Below are 23,572 nucleotides of genomic sequence, written 5' to 3'. Positions count from 1 at the left end.
GTACCAATCATGGGGGAGCCCCACTCAAGCCCATGGTCTAAAGGCCCTGCATAGCCAAAAGCTCTGTTAGTGGCAGAATGACATTTATGGAATTTAGCTGAAGAGAATCTCACATCAACAATGGGAGGTTGCATGAGCCAGTCCCTTCATGTCCAGGAGTGCTTGCAGTCTTATCAAAAGCATACATAGACAAGACTGCACCAGAATGGTGCATCAGCATACCGCTGGTGCACCATTCTGGTGTTGGGCCAGCAAAACGCAGACACTGTGACTGAAAGACAGTGCAAGACCACATAGAGGTCTTGATATGCAAAGCTGCATGACAGTCCACAAAAGAAGTGGGTCCACCTGGAGAATATTTAGTCATCAACCATTCTAACCAAATCAGGAAACTGCTCCCTGGGGGCTTCTAAGAAGGTGAAGAAAAGGGAAGTGGTGAAACATACACAAGATGAAACGGAGAAAGTGAAACAGCTAAATATAGGGGAAGAGGGGATGGAAGGAGGAAACCTATTTATAAGGTTAAGGAGGAAAAGGAGCAATAGCTGGCAGAAGGGAAAGAGGAGGGGAAGTAGGAGAGCAAAAAGGAGGGGAAGACAGGAGTGAGGATACAATACTCAAACAGAGTCACCTGCTATGGAGGCACTTTATGATGATCAGCTCAGAAGGCACTATAGTGGAAGACAACACTTTTGTAGACTGGCTTAATTCTCTGGACCCTCAGCTGAAGTTTACTCAAGCATTATTAGCAATAAACAGATACATTTTCTGGAGATCACTATTTATGAGGAAGAGAATATCTCTCAAATACCATATAGGGAACCAACCGACAGTTACTCTTTACTCAATTATAATAGCTTTCACCTGAAAACAAAGAAAACCTATCCTTTGGAAAATGATTTCGCCTGCCACCTAACAATACCAATATCAAGCCCTTTGAGGAAGGAGTAGGAGCCCCATCGGATTAACAAAACTCTATACTAAGAAATCTACCAAGTAAGAGTGGAAGGAGAGACGCAACACCAATTGTGGAGTAGTATTGGAAAGCAGAGTATAGAAGGAACAAGAGGAAATGTAGTCTAAGTTAGCATTTTTTTTTTCATTTTTCTTTCAGAACATAAAAGATAACCGCAATGGATCCACCTGTCTCGACAATCTAAGGAATAGTCTTCCTGTTGACATCTTGCGGGATGTGAGCAAAATGCAATTCAAAACCTGATATCAGTCTGCAAAACTCAGTTAAGTAAAGCGTTTTGTTACTTCACGTGAGCTTTTTATCCCTCAACACATTAAATTGAATTTGGTACGGTGCCTAATCATCCATACACCGCTTAGGAAGTTCCCCACTGAACACTTCTGAAAAAGTAATGTTCCACGGCACATTAACAGCTTATTTTATTTCCTGCCAGGTATTAATTTTTATAGTTTCTCCCAAGAAAGAATGTTTAAGGTAGGTTTTACTTTTGTAAATGCTTCAGCCTCGCTTCTGCTGCTACCCCATCCTTCAGCTTTGCTTCTACTGCTACCCCATCCTTCAGGATGTCATGTCCAGTTATTCCATAGCCCAATCTTAATGTGTGCATTCAGCTTCTATAGGTGTAAGTCACAAAAGGTATTAAAAGGTGAAATGTGAATTCATGAAAAGCCTTGCAAGCTTGACTCACTCTTGTGCTTGGTTTATTACAGATCATGCGGCCTATTGTGCCTGAATCACCTTGCAATTACTGTCTTTACAAAAACGAGAGCTGAAAACAGAGCATGGCCAGACTCCAGTTATATCTTTTATGCCCATGTACTGCTTACCAGCTCTTTCAGACATCACTTGATCACGCCTGCATGCTTGGGTAGAGATGTCCAGCGTATTAAGAATTGTTTGACTTCCAAATGCCCAAATACTACACTGGTCGGATGCAACAAGGTAATGGTCTGTGTTTTCTCCTAGTGCCCTCCCTATCTCCGCTTTCTGACATCTCACAGGACATGAGGGGTGTTTCCAGTTTTCTAGCATCTTTACCACACTGCTGATTTAAAGCATCAAAGCGTTTAAATTATGCTCATTAGGAGCATTGAAGTTTCTGACTTGAGGTCGATAGAGGTCAACTGGATGTAAATGCATTGCAGCTCAAAGCATGCAGTTCAGAGCTGAGGCGTGCAAAATAAGGTCCAAGGTGTGGTTGTAGTTAAGAGCCTATATGTGATGAAATGGAAAGTAATTTGCTTTGCTTAGTGCTCTGGAAGTTGGTAATGAAACAGTGGCAGGCTTTGTTCCGTTTTGAGCACCATATTATACGAAACTCCTTAATGTTGATGCATGCTCCCAAATATTTAAGTACAAGAAGCACAGGATCTTAATCTAGGATGGAGGCCTAGGAGTACCTCAGTGTATACATAGATAAGCAGAAGGGGTGGGGTTTTCCAGGGTTAGAGGAAGGACATTTAGTCAGCAGAATAGGTCGAGGAAGTGGTCACATTCCAAAAGAATCATTGTTTGAGAACAAAGGGTTAATAGATTGGACTTTCCTGGGGAGACCCTGAAGCAACACAAGGAAGTTCTTCACAGAAATAAAGGTACATTTACAGAACCACCTACCAGTTGGTGAAATGAAGGCAAATTAAAAAACAGAAGACAGATATAGATTAGGCAGTGTCAAATGTATTACAAGAAGGGGAAACAGGCAAGACTAGATGGATCCAACAGGCCCCATCAGCCACTGTCATCTACGAATTTAAGAGACATATAGCCATAGATTCAGACCTTTTTCCCAAAGAACCAACTCATAACTGCCACAATGCATTAATGAGCAGACACCACTACAGATTAAGACCTTGACAGTAATTATTCATCAGTGAAAGATTTGAATAATGGCGTTACACCATATCTGCAAGATACCAGGTAGACCGCAACTTCAGTACTAGTTGTTTTTGGAGAGAAACTGTCTGCAAATTGAACCATTTGGTTAATGTTTGTGACAGCAAAAGGTTACTGCTCATTCACAAACTTACAGTACAACAATGATAAAGAACTAGAGGGCTAAACCAACAATTAAACAAATTAATGTTATTACCATTTTCCTTGGCAGGCATCTCCGGCCAATCAATGGCAGTTTTTGGAGGGTCAATCTTGGCTACCGTCACCTCACACTCCTTGGCCAAGTACTCACGACGTCGCTTCAGGGCCTCCAGTGCCGCCACCCGGCCCAGCTTGCGGGAGAGGCGCAGAAACTTCCGGTTCTTGCGCTGCCGTCGAGAATTCAGGGGGTGGGGCTTGGTTGTGGCCTCTACACGCTCCACCCCGTGGATGGGATTGGGTGGGTCCACCACTGCACTGAACCGCCGCGAGAGATGGAAGCAGAGCTTGCGTTCCTTCACCTTCTTGTGAGCACTACGGAGGTCCATGCCATAAAGTCTCTGGGAAGAGAGAAAGATAATCATCAAAGAGGGGGAAATTGTGGAAAGGAAAGTGATTGAAAAGACAAAATTGTTGTTCATCATGTATCAGGCCACCAAAATGATATATCGCTACTATTACAGCATCCATCAACAATATCTCACTGTCAAAAAGTCAAGCTCCTAAAATGATACAATGCACACCATGAGGAAGCTGCTGCTGATGCCACCAAGCAAAGCTAGAAAAGAAAAGTTACTGACTACTTTACTCCTAGTTGAAAAGCCCCTTTTCTCTAAACTAATGTGATGTCGCCCCCAGAAATGAGACGGGCTTGGCTACTAAAAACTGAACAGCAACTGGGTTGCATGAGCCGCCACACTGGTGATAATCATCCCCAGTCCAAATATCCCCGGCAGCAACCGTCAGGACATCTCTGCGTACTTAATAAATTGGAGGAAACTTTTTGGTCATAAGAGTGTGTCATATGGTGGATATGAATTGTGGAGAACAGTATTGAACATTATCCCATAATAATGGGTCATAAAATGGCAACAGTATCCGTAAAGGTGCAATGTGTGTCAATTTACTAAACCAAAGAGGTTCTTGAGAAATGTTTAATAAAAGGCAATGTCGGATCCTGAGTTTTTGAATCTATGGAATATTTCTTGCAGAAAGACAGACGTAAAACATGTGGCTTTGAGAGGCACTTGTAAAAAAAACTATGAAATTGAAAATCCATCCAACTGTGAGCTAGAATAGCTTTTGTCGCTTTGGAACAAGGAGATTGGCCACCGTAATTAACCAATAGATGAGTGGAGGACTGAATATACACCATTGCTGCATCTGTTAGGCGTTCATCCACCTTGGCACTTAGAGGTGAGGGTAAATCAGGAAAGACAAGACTCACTAATGCATCTGCAATGGTAGACCAACAAGACAAGTCTCGAAACCTCAAACAAAACGTCCAAGGGATGGTTCAAGAAACCCAGGACATAAATATTAAAATGGTGTAACAAAGACCTCAACTAGAAGATAACAAGCAATGCATCCGTGCAACAGAAGACAACTATGAAACCAAGGCTAGTGAAGTTTAAAGGCTCTTTGCCAAGATGGAACATATCTTATTGGCCTTCCAGTAGGTGAAGAGGGGCAAGACACTACTGTCTACATGAGAGTAAGTTTGAAAGACGTGCTCGAGATCAAGAATGTGGACGAAATCGCCAACCAGCAAGCCCACAGAGTCACTATACAGAGGCCATAGGATTTCCAGCATAGGAAAACATTTAGTAAGGTGTTTGACTCTCCAAAGAGCTCAGCAACTCTGATACTTCCCAAAGTGTCCTGCTTTCTTCCTCCTGCAAAGTTTTAAATACCCTGGTGAAGCCCTCACTTGCATAAGGTTTCACAACTTGCGGTCTTCAAACAAAAAATGGCTTGGCAGGCTAAAGAACGATGGTTTGAAAAGTTGCCCAGAGCTGCACCAGAGGTTGAGATTAAAAGCCTTCCAGCCATCATCTTGTTTTGCTTAAAACATAAGGGAGGTAGTAAGGGATGTTTCCTTAGATTCCCCGATCAGACAGGACTTGAAAACCCCCAAGAGATCTCAGCATGACAAAGGGCCAAGGCGAAGAAAGTGGAAGGGCTCAATCGCTGGATCAATCAGCTAACCTCCAAAAAGTGCCAGCGATATCGCCAATCCAAGAGTAAAATTAACATACCTGATTAAACTGTTGTCATCTGATTGTCAAAAGCACGATTATGGCTCAAACCTATCTTTGTCAGGTGTTCAGAGCACTATCCGAAATGGCATAGACAACAATCCATCATTAATGTTTCTTCAGTATTTGTCCTAGATTGAGAGATTGGGGAAGCTAAGCCCCAGAAACATGGCTATTTGGTGAAGATCATTCCCAGAGGTTTAATGGTGGCACGGCCACCTCACTCCCCCATACCATCTCCCCCAACAGATTACAATGAGCAGATTTCCCACTTCTAGCATGGGACTTCACCATTTAGCTGTATTCCGACTTCGTTTTCTTCCTTCCTCTGCACCTACACGATTGAAGGGCAGGTAGTATTAGAAAGGTTCAGATTTGTTTTGGGACATTGCACTCCCACAGAGCAGTTGGTTCTGATGTTAATGTTATTTCCTGTGATGTTGTGAACTGCCTTTCACTCCCTTGAGCTCCTGTTATGCACAGGCTGCTCCTATGCAAGTGTATAGATCGACCTCCATGGGTCCTCAAAACTCAAGGAAATCTGTTAGAAGAATGATCTCTTAGCCATTATCTTATGGCTGAACTGTCTTTAGTATCTTGAAATGTCAAAGAAACTGGCACTCTGAAAAGTAAACAGAGAAGCACATTCCTCGAGGAGATGCATGGTGCCATCTCTAATCAGGCTGTATGGTTATCAAATGTATAGGAAAGTGCTACAGAAGTATGTACTCTATGCTAAACAGGTGGATAACCATCAGAAAGAGGACTTGGCAAATGAGGGAACGTTTTTTGGTGGAGGATTCCTTTACTCAAATCTTGCCATTGTCTTTAGGATGGAGATGTATGTTTTTATTTCAGTAGAAAGCATTGACGTCCGGCAGAGAAAGGGTTAATGTCTATGCTCTGATGAAGGACAGGTCAGTGTTCTTTTTGGAGCTCTTACAGCAGCAAACACCCAATGATTCCACTTTACAACACTGGGTGGCAACACAATTGCATCCATGCTGGGATTCTGGTTAATACATTCTAGGAAGCAGAGGGACCTCCAATACTACACAACCTAGATCTGTTGGCAAGACCTGGTCTAAATGGATTTTTATGATCACAGAATAGACAAATTCTACCAATGCTAATGTCTGATTATGCTTGGATCCGGCTGTGCATAGAACTCCCATCGAAACCCAGGCCCCCAGCCCAATTGGAGCCTACATTTAGCAATGTTAGAACTGGCATTTCTGAGATCCTGTGGACCTTGGGGCTATGAACTGCAAAGAAGGGGTCACAATAGGCCCATGTGCTGGGAAACCCTTAGGGACTACATAAAGAATCAATGCATGTCGCTGTGGGCCCCCAAAACCTAAACCATCAGGAAGAGGAAAGGGCTTTTGCCCATTGAATGGACAGGGCTAGAAGTTGAATACAAGCTACTCAAAGATCTGGCAATGTTGAGCAACTCCAGACATCAACCCAAAGAATGCAAGTCTTATGTATTTTGTAGCCCAAATGCAATCCTTTCCCACACAAGAGGATAGTCTAACCTGGTACTCCCTAAAACGCACACGGCAAACTAACGTGATCAGACATATTCGAGTTGATAAGAGGAAAGGGGCTTAGGAATTAGGAGTGCTTAGATATAAAAGCCCGATTTCTTAAATTCTGTAAAGAAAGAACTGGCTATTTCTAGATACAAGGGAGCTTTCATGGTTGCAGATGCCGATCACTCTATACTAACAAACATCTCCAATTTACATTACAGCATGGAGAACAGTGCGCTCCATATTTCAGGAGGCAATAAGAATAGTACTTTAAAATAGCATTCCCATCTGCAACAACATTGTTGCTGCGTTCTGTTTTTTAGCAGCTTGTGCTTAGAATAGACTTGCAAACCAGCACCTTCATCATGGCCGCCCCTCACTACTAGGCACCCGGAGTGCCTGCCTTGGTGACGAAGAACATTCCTGATTTGGCCCCTCTTTCAGCAAAAGGCCCAGGAAAGCCGGCAGGCGAACGCCGGCCCATATCTAAGGCCCTGTCTGAGCTTGTCCTGGCTGAGTAGGGCCCAGAGGCCCTTCCCCTTTGCCCACCTCTCCTCAAACTATGAATCAGCCTCAAGGCTTACACACTGCTACCCCATCAACTTCGACCCATGGGCCTCTACACTCCCTGCAGATCTACCATTGCGTGAGGGCTGAACTCTCCCATTGCCTCCTCCAACTGTCTAAACCAATTACTGTGCCCATTTACTCTTCCTTCCTTGCCTCACCTACTTCTTCTCTCACTGCAATTGTGCCTTATTTTTGAAAATCGCATTTACATCTCTGCACCCTCTTTGCATTGCATTTGTGCCTTATTTTGTATATCGAATTTCCTTTTTCGAAGTGCATTTGCGCCCTTTGTGACTACTGGGCCACTTGGTGAGTTTGGCTGGAACTGTGCTTTGCTGCCACTCCTCTCTCCTCTACCAAGCTCTGCCACCTTATGGCTCTCACCATTCCTCCCATATTCTCTAACTGCTAAACTACCAATCCCTCCGCTCACGAAGTCCGGGAGGAAAAAGCACAAAAAGACATCCTGTCCTCAAACCCTGGCTTACCGCTCGCAGACACCTGCGTCAGTGCAACTTCCAGACAGATCTTCACTGATATCCTCTTCTCTGTCCAGATCTATGGACGCCTCATCTCATCTCCCTTTCACATCCTCTCCCATTAATGGTGGCACCAAGTGGAAAGTCCTCTTGGCCAGCTTATCACGCTGCATTGGTCCTGGTCCTCGTCCTGGTCCTCGTCCTGGTCCTCGTCCTCATTAACTTCTTCCCTCACCTGCCTCTCCCCTTACCACTCTCTATGTCCCTCCCCCTGACTGGTGTACCAAGTCCCTGTACTCCGCCTCAGAAAACCTTCAACGGCAGTGACCTATTCTTAACACCCACTCAACCAACAAACACTCCGCTGACATCTGCCTCCTTCTTGAAGACACTAACCTTGACATTTTCGCTCTTACCAAGACATGGTTCAATGCCAGCTCAGTCACTGCTTTTGACTCCCTTCTCCCTGATGGCTTCAAGATCATCTCTAAGCCATGGCCTCACAGTGCTGGCAGTGGGGTTGCCTTAATCTTCCCCGATGGGTTCCTTCTTCTGTCATACCTAACCAGCTCTTCTCTTCCTTTGAGAGCCTGGTCTGCAAGCTGGTCATCTCTCCCTCTGCCTCTCTGACCATTACTATCTACAGGCCTCCTGACACTACCACCCTCTTCATCTCTGAATGGGCTGATTTTTGTTCCTCCCTACTCTCAACCACCTCTAATCTCCTCATGGGCAATTTCAATATCCACTTGGATTCCCCCGTCACAGCATTCACTCTCTTCCTTGACCTAAGCACATCACTTTCCCTCTCCATTCTCTCTTCTGGCCCAACCCACTCGGCTGGACACTCTGGATACCTCATCCATTCTGATCGTTGTCTCCCGCTCACTCTCTCCCCCTCTCCCTCCTTCTGGCCACTCCACTCTTGGTCAGACTATTCTCTCCTCTCCTCGCACCTGGGGCCCCTCGTTCCTTTGACCAGCCAAAGGCCCCACCAACCTAGTTTACGAACATCCGTCCGATGAAACAAGTTTCTGCTGCCTTCGCATCCACCTACATACCACCCCTCTCTCTCCCCTAGGCTTTACCACTGACTGTGCTCTCAGCAACCTCCATTTGGCCATTACCAGCACCCATGACATTCTTGCCCCAGTCTCAAGGAACCGCCTGAAACCTGCCTACAAACGTAACGACTGGTAGGACTCCAAAATTGCAGCGCTGAAAAGGAAGTGTAAAGCTGCGGAGCGGAAGTGGCAAACCTCAGACTCGCCCTCTGACAAACTGGCCTGTCAACTGCTCCAAAGGCAATACAGACTCTCCATCCATACCAAGAAAAGGGTCCACATCCAGGCACATGTATCGTGTGCATCCAACAACACAGCTGAACTTCAACCAACTGGACACAAAAACTCAAGGCCCACTGAGCAGCCTTGCTACCCTGCCACACGCCCCGCCTCTCCCTCCCTCCCTACCTCCGTCCCTCCCTGCCTCCCTTCCTACGGCCTATCCCCTCCCCGCCACCCATCTTGTCACACCTGAAGAAGTCACCAGAGTTGGCCGCTCCATGAATGTCTCTTCCAAACAGGTTTCCCCTTGGTCCTACAGAACCATCAAGGACAATATTGGCACTCTGACCCCTGCACTCGCTGATCTCTGCAGCCACTCTCGCCACCAGATCTTTCCCATCCTCCCTCAAGCACTCTCTTGTGCGCCCCCCCCCTGAAAAAACATTCAGCAGATCCCACCTGTCCTATCAACTACTGCCATATTTCCATCACCCACTTCCTTGGGAAACTGCTGGAGAAGTTGGCCTTTTCACAACTTCCCTCCCAGACAACTTGTTGGTGGTCTCCACAACTATCAATCGGGAATCTGAGCATCCAGAGGCACCGAAACTGCTCTTCTGAACACCCGTGATGAACTGCTTGCTTCTCTGGACTATAACTCTCCAGCTGTCCTCATCCTATTCGATCTCTCCTCTGGCTTCGATTCGGTTAACCATTGCATCCTCATAAAACTGCTCCAGGGTACACTTTGTATCTCGAAGCGGGCACTGAATTGGCTCACCTCCTTTCTAACTGACTGTTCGTCCTAAGTCATTTTGGGCACTTTCTCCTCACCTACTTCCTTCTTCACCTGTGGTGTCTGCCAGGACTCAAACCTCTCCCCTGGCTTTTCAACACTTACCTTACTCAGCTAGCACTCCTCATTTCTTCCTTCTCCGCCAACCTCCAGTGCTATGCAGATGAGACAACTCTTTTTCAGACTTCCTGCTGATACTCTTGCATCTTCCTTCATCCCTCACTGCCTATCTGCCATCCAGTCCTGGTGTACTTCCAATGATCTCCCCCTCAATGCCGGTAAGTCTGAGAATTCCCATTGGACCCTCTGCTCCCTCTTTTTCCCCCCTCACTTTGGCCATCCTCCATGGGCTCTCCCCCCCCCCCCTTTGCCTTCCTCTGAAGCCAGAAACCTTGGAGTCAACTTCGATTCCTCACTCTCCTTTCTCGCTCACACACGGGACATTGCCAAGAAGTCCCACTTTTAACTCTTCCTTATACAAGGAATTAATCATTTCCTCACTTTACCCCAGAAGCTCAATGTTACCCGAGCCCCGGTTCACTCTAGTCTACTGCAATAGCCTTCTCCTGAATCTACTTTCTTCTGCTTTATGGCCCCTCCAGCTAATCCAGAATAGGGCAGCGAGACTTCTTATGCCCAGGGACTGCATCTCTCCTGCCCTAAAAACTCTTCACTGGCTCCCGGTTGCGGCACAGATTAAATTCAAACTGTCTGGGCCCTGGGACCACGCTATATGCAACTTTCTCTTACTAAATGTTCTCCCTCTAGACCTCTGCAGTCCTCTTTACACACAGAGTTGGTGCCAGAGTTCGCTAAACAGAGAACCTGAGGCCGAACACTTTCTTCAGCTGGTCCCTCTTAGGGAACAGCCTCCCTCCTTCCTTCCTCTTCGTCTTAAGCAGGACTTCCTCAAATTCTGGAAGCTTCTCAAGACCTTCCTCTTCACCACCTCTATCCCCTCTTCTCTCCTCTGCTAATCTCACAGTCGCTGCGATTGGTCACCAGGGCCCTTATGTATCCCTTCGGGAACCTGACCTCCCATACCCAATCGCCCCAGCCTCTACCTACCTCTCAGCACCCACCGGCCTCATTCCTGTTGGCTTGCACTTTTTCTCCAGGCCGCATACCACTTACCATACTATGCACTTTATCTGCTGCTCACCGACGAGCACGGACATTCCAGCACTTACCCCCATGCCCTCTCTACTCGCTGCACTCTGTAGATCAACACAATTTAAAATATGTATATCCATTCTTTATTGCTTTTCTCTTTGTTGTCTACAGAAGATGTTTGTGTAAACCATTTAAGGAGCTAATTATCAGAAAAAAAACAGTTCAATAACAGCACAGTTTGTATTTTTGTGCATTCATATGTGTCGCTTGTTGGGCAGAACCCAAGAAACTAAGACTAGCCCAAAAGTATAGTATGCATGCATGCAATCACTGTGAGGGGAGACAAATGTTCCTTTAGACTTCTTGCTCCAGCAAGGTACAAACATGAAATGAGTGATGACATCAATTAGCACCCTGCGGACTGCTTAAGTGCTACTGAATACAAAACTTTGGGATCTAAAGCCATGCTTTCTACCTGTGATACTGAGTGAGGATGAGGCATTTGGAAATGATCTTTTCATTGATCAAGAGTATTTTTGTTTTGTGGGTGGGTGATGTTTGTGGTATTTTGGTGCATTGCAACAGACACCAGACAACAATATACAGGAAATGCTGAGTCCTGCAGGGTTTTCAGCTGACCCTATAAGAAAAGGAATAGTGCTGATTTTCAAATGTTTAATTGGCATGTGCATGTTTATTTTACTTAGTTGCTTCAGTTTTACATTAATTTGGTCCAATGTTTCTAAATTGTAAACCTGTATCACCTCGTCATTATTCCACAAATGTTCCTCATTTAAAAACTCTAATGTTGGGAGGAGTATTTGCTGACACAGACTGGGGCGTTTTGGTTAAACATATGTACTTGTAAAACTCAATATATTGGAAAGCCACATTCTTTAGTAAAATCTGTCACTTTTACCCAATTCAAAAAGACTCATTTTGGCAGTTGAGGGCAGGAATTGTAACCTATGTTTCGATATTACAGGCACATCCCCGCCACAGGGACACTCCTCACTGAGCCATCTTACTTGCTTTATAACCTTGGCCTGCAGGCTGAGTAAAGTTCTTTGCTGCAGGCATACTACCTGCGGAGCTATTTTACTCAGTTTGAAACTTCCTGTGATCTCTGCAGCAATTATATTAATACACTATCATATATTACTTGGATTGGGTAGGATATTAACTTGTAACTTTCATATTACTCACACAGGTCATCAGCAAATCAACCAGCCGCTAAAGAAAATCCGATTTTCCAATAGCGCCTTTGTAAACTATTGTTCCAGCTCAATGGTTTTCAACAGAAAAATACAGGGACAACCAGAGACATCTCAATGCACATTCAAAATATTGAGAGGTTTGCTTCAGCTCAACCCTCCTCAGCAAACCACCAGATTAAAGTCGGCTTGTCCAGCACATGAACGACTGAGACTGTTTGCACATTCACACATCTGCTCTGCCTGTATTGAATATAAAAGTGACAGAAGCATTTGTTTAATGATCCTTTTTAAAGATAATCAGGTCATGCCTGAATGGTTCAGGGCACGCAGTCAAAACAGTACTTAATGTATTTTATATGGGAAACTATTTTGCTTTGAGTGATAATTAGGTATTCAACCGAAGCCAAATATATACATTTTCAGTGAGGAATTCAGACAGACAAATACCTACTCTAAGCCAAACTCCCTAATAAAAACAGGTATATTTATTTACGCCCTTGACTAATCAATCAATGATAAGTAAATCACTAAACATACACTACTAATATATACTAATATACACACTTACATTGGGGTACAATGCACCAACACTTACAATTTGATCAGAATATAAAACACTGTAGTATGGAAAGATAATTGAAGAAAAGCCAAAGAAGGTATTCAACCAATTTGGGAATGTGTAGGAATAAAAAAAAAAAAAGGCATTGCAACAACACACAGCACTGTGAAAAAAGGTGGCCCTACAAGTTAAAAATCCTTCCTTGCTAGGAGAGATGGGGCCTCATGCCCTTAAATTCTGAAGTGCCAAAGGAACTCTTTGTAGGAAGCTAGGAGACTTCGGTAATCCCACCACCTTAGGGGAAGCAAACGCTACCAACCGTGGTCAGATGAGATACTGTTAGGACTGCACATTAAATCCTAAGGATGTTTGAAATAGGTATGTTAACTCACCCCCTGTACTCAGATTTTCTCACGTAGCACTTCTAGGACTCCCCGATTTCTCTGGGCCCACTTACTTCATGCTTTTATTCCATCTGAGGAGGCCAAGAGGGTCACTGGTGCACATAGGTCACTTCCAGCTTCAGGATGTAAGTCGTGTTCTGGACAACCCTGGCGCAAAGAAAGGACAAGGAGCAACTCCAGAACATGTAGACTGGAGACACCGATGACCACCATGTGCAAACGGCGGATGGTGGCCCTCGTGGGAAACTGCAGGGGAGTCTAGTTGTTCCACAAGGAGATTCCCAAGTCCGAACCTAGAATGGTGAATGATGCTGCAAGGTAGCCCAGGTAAGAGCTGCTCAGTCCACACAGTAGTCCAAGGACGCTTCAAAAGGCAGGATCACGAAGCAGGGGTTGAGACTGCTTGCTCCCATGGGTGCAGGGCTAAAGTACTGATGGAGGCCCTGTGGAGATCAGCAAAGGAGCAGGGCTTCACCTGGACGGTTGAAGCAATGCTGGAGGAATGCTTTTGTGGAAACCAGTTCCAGGTCTTCAGCAGGATGACTCTCTTCAAAGGGGTCAAGGCTCTATTGACAATCTGTTGAATAGCTGCAGGAGTGCCTCCGTTCACCCCAGATTTGAGCTGGATTCACCCGAGCCCACCAATGGCAAGAATCTGCACCATTCAAACTGGCTGGGGCAGTCCAATTATCAACGGTCTCCAGCCACCACATCTGCCCAGCAACAGGCACCCATTGGCCAGGAATCGGACATGGACTACACAGTCCCAGCTGCACATCTGGCCACAAACATACTGTCGCTTTGCCTGGAAAAGGGCTAAGCATTTATGGCAAATCTGACTCGGCGGTCAAAATACAAGATGACTAAAGCACATTGCAAAATCAGAAGCTTTGTGCAGGAGTTCAAAGGGAGGTGCCATACGACTATGAAGAGTCATTTAAATCCCAAACAGGTGGAGGTATGCTGCTGCTGCAAAGTGTACTTTAAGCCCGAGTCGAGGAGAAAAAGCAGGTAAATTACAAAGATTGCAGGAGAACAATTGATTGGCTCCCTTGGTTTCTTTGTACACTAAATTACAAACCACTTCCACTTATTGATGTAGAAGTGTCTTGCGTTTGGTTTCCTTGCTTTGCATAGTACCTGTGTCCTATTGCATTAATGGGATACAACAGAACACAGGTTTTATGTTCAACTAGGTAATCCTCAATGAGGTCTATATGTTAATATGATTCCTGTGCCTCAATCTCAAAACTGCCGGCTTGAGCAAAACAGCATTCTCAAAAGGTCTTTTGGGGGAAGTTGTGAGGTTCAATTTGTTCAGGAGGGTCTGTGCTGCAATCTTACAATTTCCCTATATCCGCCTCATTTGGGGGAATCACTTCTTCCTGATCCTCATAGCCAGGGGTGTTGCTAGGTCTGGAAAAGATCTGGGGCTAAGCTAATGCCGGGACTGTTAGAACTCAGGGCTAGCATGGCCTTTTGCTTTAGTCCCAGAGCTTCTATCCGGGGCTACAACCAAAAAACCTAGGGCTATAGCCCCCTTAACTATCCCCCCCTTAGAAACGCCTCTGCTCATAGCCACCTTCTTCCACCATCAGGCGGATCCTCTGGATGCTCAAAATCAACCCCTGCTTTGTATTAGGGGCAGACGTCAAAATGGGTAATTGGAGGCTTTATTTAAACAGCCTCAGATCTCTTTCTAGGAAAGAGCCACATTGTCCCCACTCTACTTCCTTTGGACACTGCAAGTTGAATGGGACTAAGGAAGTGCAGCAGTAATTATCACCTCCATTCTTGAAAGTGAAGAGGACCTGTATTGGGGTGGTATCCAGGAAAGGTTGTTCCTTTTTCAAATAATTGCCAACAGTAGCAATTAGGGTAATACTTTTAAAGCCAGCTAAAGTCTGTTTTGCAAGAATGTAATTTGTAACATAATGTCTATTGACAGTACGGCTACTATGCATTGTGTCTACGTTTTTCAGTAAAGTTCAGTTTAGGTTAGTTTACCTAAATCCATAGTGTACACTATATTTAAATGTGTAGAGGAAGGGGCATCGATCGTATTGACAAGCACGATAATACTGTGATGAATCTGGCAGAGTCACCACTTATTTCCCGGTGGGGACCTCCTCCCATGTGGCCAGGGGGCGGCAGCCAGTACCCGATCCTGGGTCAGCTATATGTCATAGCTCCATCGGGTAAGACATGGTATCCCCCATTTTCCCTTGAAAATAACCTTCCCACGTCTGAAACCCTCATGGCATATTGTCATTCATCTACTCCCTTTCCTATGAAGAACAAGGAAAACCTTTTCATCAAACATATGAATCAACCTTCCAACTTTGCTCTGCCTTGTCAATCTGATGAAAGCACCTTTCTAAATTCTACTTGTAAATCAACCAGAACGCATTCGCAATCAAAACCCTTTAAAAATGCTTATCCGAATTCCTTAACAATGGACTTGTTCCCATAGTTCTCAAAATACTGGGACGACAAAGAGGGATCAAGCAATGTGGAGCAAAAGAGACTACAAGCTCAATGAGGTGCTTTTTGGCACACACCTGTGTCGGGAAATGTAAGCAGGCCGAACAGAGAATCAGGGACAGCTGCTGTGGCAATTTGCGAGTGAGAGCTACACCTCTGTGAGGAATGGAGAACGGAAAGGCTGGAGGAATGGAGAACGGAAAGGCTGTGAGTGGCATGGTGGAGCCAAGCGGCTCACTGACGGAGAAGAAGGAAGCTGCTGCACCAAGACACGTTGCAGGAGCGCCAGGAACCGTTGAAGGACTCGATGAGTAAAAACAAATCCAGGGGAAGGGAGCTACCCTCTGGAGCAAGGACCTTTATCCTTTTTTGGAGCCACTTATTCTTCCTTTAGGAACACTTTTCGAAACAGTCCAAGGTTAAAGACATTTTCCCTTTCTCACATTAGAGTTACGTTTATAGTGCGAGGGTCAGAATAGAACTTTGGACACGTGACAGTTTTGTTTGGACATTTGGACACAGACAGATCATTCGTTTTTGGTTTAAGTGGGGAAATTCCTTTTAGGACAGGGTCAGAGGCATTTTCCCACCGCTTTTAATTTTCAATACGAATCTTTAACCACAATCATGGCTGACTTATGTCTGGGTTTCATTCCTGACTCTTCACCGTACACTTCTGAAAATGTACGTCATCACACAGCCAAATGCTTTTGATGGTAAACCTAATTCTGAGACCTACTGTTTACATATGTGCATCTGGGACTCAACTCATGTACTGATCCCAAACTACTTGATATGTTATCTTAACCTGTTGCTGTATAGCAGCTACCCTGAAAGAGTGCAAAAACTTCAATTTTGAACCTCGTTTGACTAATTTTCTGGCTGCTACTTAGCTATGAACTCTTAGGGCCTAATTCACAAAAGTGTTTTCTAATGGAAAAACCCCATTGGAAAACACTCTGAATTAGGCCCTTAGTCTTGAACTTTGTCTTTCCCCTTGCATAATAAATACCCAATTCTAATGAAATGTTTACACAAAGTAGCGATCAACAGTTCCATCCAATCTGAACATCTAGACCTACTGTGACACAATACATTATACTTACTTCTCCAGAGTGCTTTTTGATTGCATATTGTACAGTAGGTGTATAAGACATGCAAAGAATGAAAGCACATCATTTATACAAACTGCATACCTACATGTAGACTATTTCAATTTTGTACATGCAAGTATACATATGAAAGCTCACATCAAAGAAGGACTGACGTCAGTTTTCACATGTATATGAGATGTACAGGTGATTTACATTTCATACATGTATGCAATTTACAACTCGTACATGCCTCCTATATGTATGAAAATTCACATCAAAGTCAAAACTCACTTTAATGTGAGTTTTCAAATGTATAGGACGCATATAGGACATGTGCATTTATATATTTACACCACTCATATCCTACTTTTACGCTGTACTCCCATTCCAGACACTACACACTCATATGGGTTCTATGTGTTTTCATAACCTTATTTTTTTTAAAGCGTGCTATTTAATTTTACAGTTTTGGTTGACATGAATTCAACCATTCTTTTTTGTTTGTTTAAATGGGGTTGTCCTCTCTTAATAATAATAATAATAATAATAATAATAATATTTCTACCATCCCGTAGCCCACACCCCCAGACCACCACAACCGGTATCCACTGCCTCCCTGAAAACTTCAAATGCTCACAGGCAAACAGGAAACACAAAAGAGGAGGACTTGCAACAGCATACAAGGAACGCCTGAGGAATGCAACGGATCAAATGGCAACGCCAAAAGAAAAAAAATCAGGTACCATGCCGGGATCAGGAAAAGGGTCAGGGGGAAGTGTTAATCAGACCTTTTAAAAATTGAACCACCAACAGGACTGTGAAATAAAACCCTTGTTCTGGTGTGCGCTTAAAAATGTACAGCGCTGCTAAATATCCCTTGATGGTGGCGACCTGGAGGCCCTTTCTTGGTAGATGAAGTCACATAAAAAGGGATCTACATCCTGTGCCCTACACCAGCTTCAAAACTTTCTCCAACGGCAGCAGTATAGAACCTTAGTTGCTGGTCTTTTGGCCAAAACCAACACCTTCATCACGTCTTTAGTAAGATCCCAATTCCTGTACCTTAGCCTTTCAGTAGCCAGGCATGCAGGTTTAACATGTGGTGATAAACCAGCCCCCTCTCCTGAGAGAGGGAGAGAGAGAGACACACAGAGAAGGTCTGGCCTCCAGGGTTGACTATGTGGAGGAAAGACTTTACTTGAATCAAGTCCTTCATACTGCTAGAGAACGGCAGACACAGAAATCGAGGGCCCATTGGAGCGATCTCTTTCTCAAATCGGGCTTCTGGCACCAGTAAGATGCCAGGTCGTCAAGCAACCATAGGAAGTCTAGGGCAGGCAGATATTGTGCATTCTGGAATCTGGTGACTATCTGCAAGATGTGCAGAGCCCGGTCCATCCAGAACCGCTCCAATCGTGAGCGTTTGAGAAGGTGTCAGCTGATAGTTCTTTAAATTGAGGGCAGAGCCCAGCTTGTGGAAGAGCTGGTAGGTGCAAGTGAGATAATCCAGAGACCGCACCCGGACTAACCAATCATCCCGTTAGGGAAAGATATGAAGCCCCCTCACCCCCTTTTCTGAGACTGGTTGCCACTAAAGCCAACAGCTTGGTGAAGATCCTCGGGGCAGTAGTAAGCCTGAAAGGCATAACTCAAAGCGGGGTGAGTGTTGCCTATGACTAACATCTGGTACGTCCTGCGATTTCGATGGATCACCACATGAAGTAAGCATCTGGTAGGTCGAGTGAATCCTGAATTTCTAGGCCCTGGAGAATCTGCTACCATCTTAAACCCATCCTTCCTAAGGAACTCCTTCAAGCACTTCAGGTAGGTCCAAGATGGGATGCATACCTGTAACTATTGTTCTCCAGCATTGGTCTGGCATGGGTTCACATGCTCATGAATATTCCCAGTCAGGCTGGGAATCCTCAGTAAAAGAAAAAATAAATTCACTTTCACTATAGAGGTATACCTAATACCTCTATAGATGGCACTTTTCTCCATGAGAGAAGAAACCTCTTGCAGGAGAAGTGGGTCTTGAACAGGAGGTAGTCTGGCCAGAGGGGAAATTTGGAAGGTGCTTCAAAAAACAAAAAAAAGGGAGGCAGTAACCCTGACAGACCACCTGAAGTGCCGTCTGAAGTAGTACGCACCATTCTTGAAAAAGGTGACACAGACGCGCTTCTACCAGTTGTTGTATGGCAGAAATTCTTAAAGAGGTTTTGCGGCAAGGACCACACTGCAGAAGACAGACACAGGAGTGGCCTGTGCTATACCACCTCTACCTCTGGAAGGTCGAGAGAAGCGTCTCCGACCTTGACAGGCGGTGGTTTTCTTACCCTTCTGGCCGTAATCATTGCACCAAAAGGGCGCACTCTTCCGTTGTGAAGAAGGTTGAACAGGCTGTCTTATAATCCGCCCCTAGGGACTTTGCTGCCTTGGAAGCCTGTAAATTCTGAAGGCGATCATCTGCCTTTGGTCCAAAAACGTGTGACCCGTAAAAAGGCATATCAAGCAATTTTGCTTGAACGTCTTGCGCAGTCTAATTTCCGTAGCCAGGTGAATCTTCTTGTGACGGAACTCGCCGTCATGGACCTTCCAACAGACAGCAGTTTCGAATCCTAACTGAAGGGCTTGGCGCATAGGTTCCTCCCATCTTCCACCATGTTGATGAATCCATCCCCAATTGTTCCTTCAGAGATATGCTCTGCTGCATCAGCCATCACAGACCAAAGGGTGTGCGTGTACTTTGCAAGTGCACAAGAGGCATTTACTGCCTTAAGTGCCATGCAGCCCGAGGCAAAAATGTTCAGCTAGAGTTTTGTAATGTTTGACATCCCAGACAGGGGTTAATGAAGGGTAGGCACTTTAATTGTTGCCAACCCTAGCTGCCTGTACCAGCAGACTGTCGTGTGATGCATGCCTGGTGTGATACTCCAGGTCAGAGAAGGCTGGCCTGTATTTCCAAGCATAATTCTTGTGGACTGCTGACACTGAGAAGGGGGTTTTCCATAGCTCCAAGAGGGGATTTTCTTCTGGCATTATGTAAGGGAAGGACAGGCTCCATATTTGTGCTTTCATCCAGAATGTCTGTTAGGTCACATTCTGGTTATTTCCCTTGCTGGAGGTCGCCCGCCTAAGGCATCAGCTACCTTTGCCATCATGTTTCTATATGCCACACTAGGGTGGACTTGATTTATTTTCTGCTGCCTGAAACCCCTCAAGTTGTCAAGGAGGATCAATACGTTCAAACTTGAAGGGCACTAGGTCCTCTCTGTGGAAGATGGCCTAAACTGAGGAAATTGACTCACTTGTCTATTTTACGGTGAACCTAGTCAAGGGGTCTTCAGCTAGCGATCGCTCCTTCTAATTTGGCTCTGGCAGAGGATCGAAGACATCCGTGGCGTCGACAATCCTCGAATAAAGGATTTCACTGCTCTCTGGCTTTTCGGTGAACGAGGAATCTGGTGAACCTAGACCCCGACAACTTTTTCAGGCTCTGTGGGTTATATGGTCTTTTACATGGAGGAAAAGATAACGGGCAGGCCGGTTTTCTAAAAGACCTGCATCATTTTTATGCAAAATTCTTCCCACTTGTCTGCCTAAGCGGTTTTAGATGGAAAGCGTACCTGTTTTTCAGGAGTCCGTGAACAAATGCCTCCTGCTATGCTTCTTTGATGAGGAAGTAGACCATGACGAGAGTCGCTGCCCAAGTGAGATCTCTTACAGTGCTTCTTCGACTGTCAGCAATTTTTCGTCCGCGTAGCTTTTGTCATCGAGTTTACATTTAGATGGCATCATGCTTGGTGACTTTGAAGCCGAAGGACCAAGGATGTATACGAATTGTTCGAACAACAATTGTTCGATTCACAATTGACCTTTGCACAATTGACCGAATTGTGAAGGTCAATTGTTACATATCTGTGGGGGGAAACCCCCCGCAACCCCCTTTATATATATATTATATATATGCGGTCAATTGTGCAAAGGTCAATTCGGACCCTTGACTTTCGATCAATTGGGTCATTCGAACAATTGTGTTTGAACAATTTGGGTAATACCACAACCAAGGGCCAATTTGGCGGCTCTCTCCTTTAGTGCTTTTTTTTAATGTATTCACATAAGCCGCAGTCTGCCACAATACGGTCGATACCTAGGCATCACAAACAAATTCTGAGGCGGTCGGTCAAGACATTTTGGCGTTGCAATCCCAGCACCTTTTGAGACCAGAGACTCATATTCGACAGAAGTCTAAGAAATGTTTGAAAAATTACAAGAATGTTTCAAAAAATGCATCAGAAATTCTCAGACTGTTCCCAAGTAGCATGCTGGGCATGAAGAAAAAAGGAACACGTCACAGGGTGCCTTGCGCACGATTTGTACCAATGTCGACCTCGCATCCAGTACGAAGACAAGGAATTGAGGATCCTAGACGACGGACCGCTTTGGCATCCCATGATGGGGAAAAAAAAAGCTTCAAAGAGCGCTGCAAGGCGGGAGAATATATATAAGGTGAAGAATCTGTGGGAGGACATAGTCCACTAGAAATGTAAATTGTGCACATGTACGAAATTTAAAACTCCTGTATGCCTCAGACAGGCATAAAATCTCACATCAAACTCTGACCTCACATAAGAGTTTTCAAACAGAGGAGGCATAAGAGGTGTATTTTATATGATCTTACTCATCACTCTTTACAAGCAGTGTTTTTGTAACGCAGTTCTCTATGGCCTGGAAACACTTGCATGAAATACTTTTCTTGGTTAGATGTGTTGGAGGGCAAATTCTGGCAGAAAATGTTGGGCCTAGGTCCTAGTGTTCCCGTCGAAATTATTTGCCTTTAACTGGGTCTCACATCATTGTCTACTATGTCATTGAGAAGGAGAATTGGATTGTTTATTAAATCCCACAAAGCATCAAGATGCCCACTGTTGTAGCCGCTAGGTCAACTAGTGCCTATTGCCCATCGCGACTCAATGGCATCTTTGGTACTTGCGAGTTTTGAAAATATGGGCTGGAACCCTAATTGGGAGGATAGCTTACAGGAACTAATCAAGAAGGTTTCCTACAAGCTCAAGCAACAGGATTGGTACGCACATTATTACCATCTTGCCACACTGAGCAGCTATCGCCCCTTTATTGACCACTTGGTTCACAAATATAAACCACTTCAAGGCTACATTAAGCTATGCTCTACCAGAATTACGCAGGTTTGTATTGGTACTGCGAATTGGCAAATTAACGTTACTGGCATCCATTGGATCTGAGTTGAATATCCCGGAAGAGGGTGCCGTTCCTCTGGTCTATCTGGAAAACTAGAGACTGCTCAGCATGTGTTGACAGAGTGCCGCGAATATGGTCCAATCTATGTGAAGATGCTGGGTTCATAAGCATCAAATCACAACAGCATCAAGAGAGGCATTTTGGCGGTACTGCCTGAACTTGGGACAAAAATCTGTACATATTGCGCTATTTAATATCTGGAACGCAATACTTAAGCTGGGAAAGGTGGGTAAATTGATTTAAACTGCGAGATGTTTGATGATTTAACTGTGAGGAGCCTGATCATATTTCTTTTTATATTCTGTGATACCCGCTCTATTCTCTTGAATTGCTCATTTAAATTATGGAGATCTGAAATTAAGGAATTGCAGCGTGCACATGGATTGTTCTCATTTTCCTTCATTTTCTGTGATTAATTCTTTTAAATGTAATGTAACGTATGTTATTGTTTCTAAATTAATTGTAATGTATTCATTGTTTTTATTTGTATTATGATAGTTTGTTTGAGCTATATACATAATATATATAACCTTACACAAAAAACTCATACACCACAACAATACGCTATACATCTGACACTTACATGCCACACACTCTTATGCCAGACGCTACATACCAAACACTCACGCGCCATTGACGTAGCATACACTCGGATGCCATACACTAGTCATACGCCATACACCAACTCTATAGACCAATAGAGAACTCTGGGATAAGTTAATCAGCAAATGTAATGGAACCTGTCTGTAGTGTGTTATTGTGAATTCTACACCAGGTCCACTAACATTTATACAATATTGCAAATCTTTATTAAATCAGATAACGAATCATTAAACACACATTTCATAATCAAAGAGGTTAAAATATGCATTCGTAAGATGAAAAGCTTTCATCCTACCTACCAATTTGTGTTTTCTTCTCACTTCCGATATTCTCAAGACCTCGGAGTACGAACAGCTTTTACTTTTCCTACACTATAAATGTTAATAATTGTAACAACATAATTATACATCGTATGTCGGTCTACTCAGCATGTTTCAGTTCAGTGTACACATTAAATGTTGAACTTTCATCAGGAGTCATTTTCAGTGTATCCATTGTTTTTTTAGGAGCTTTGTATATATAGATGAAACTTGTAAAAAGCATTACTTTTCACTTATTTCAACTTGCCCTCATATGTATCTGCCCTTTGTAATTTGGGTTTGAGTACCATTGTGTAGACTTCTGCAAATAACATGATCAGACAGTTATTACTACTCATCTGTTTAGATCCTTCCTTACATGTCTGGTTGAGTTGGATATTCAGGAAAAGGTTATAATTACCTTATGGGAAACACTCCCAACTCTCTAATTCTATTTCATCTTTTACTGAAGACCTCTGCTAAAAAACAAACGGTTCTGCCATTAATGCTGCAGAATTATTGGCATTGAAGTGCTACCGCTCAAATATGAATCCTATACGTTATATCACAATGCATTTTTAAATGTATTTACCTTTTTGAACCCGCTATTCCGAACAGGTTTTTTTCTTTTTTTGATTTAGGGTGGCAAAGTCTCTTGTGATTCTTTCCAAATACTTAATTTGCATGGATGGATGTTTTCTTCGTTCCTTTTTCAAAACTATGTCAAAACAAATAAAAGATCCTTTT

General features: G+C 44.1%; 1 protein-coding gene across 1 annotated transcript in view; it reads right to left on the bottom strand.

The window, feature by feature from the left end:
• The window catches only part of CBX7 (chromobox 7), a 441,750-nt gene that overhangs the window by 97,769 nt on the left and 320,409 nt on the right, over positions 1–23,572 (bottom strand). Inside the window, exon 5 of the mRNA XM_069652955.1 lies at positions 3,066–3,408. Within this exon, the coding sequence (XP_069509056.1) occupies positions 3,066–3,408 (343 nt within the window). The remainder of the gene's footprint in view (positions 1–3,065; positions 3,409–23,572) is intronic.

The sequence above is a fragment of the Ambystoma mexicanum genome, chromosome 3q, assembly GCF_040938575.1.
Source record: "Ambystoma mexicanum isolate Mex_15411 chromosome 3q, UKY_AmexF1_1, whole genome shotgun sequence".
Classification (NCBI taxonomy): domain Eukaryota; kingdom Metazoa; phylum Chordata; class Amphibia; order Caudata; family Ambystomatidae; genus Ambystoma; species Ambystoma mexicanum.
This window is presented reverse-complemented; position numbering and strand designations above follow the sequence as displayed.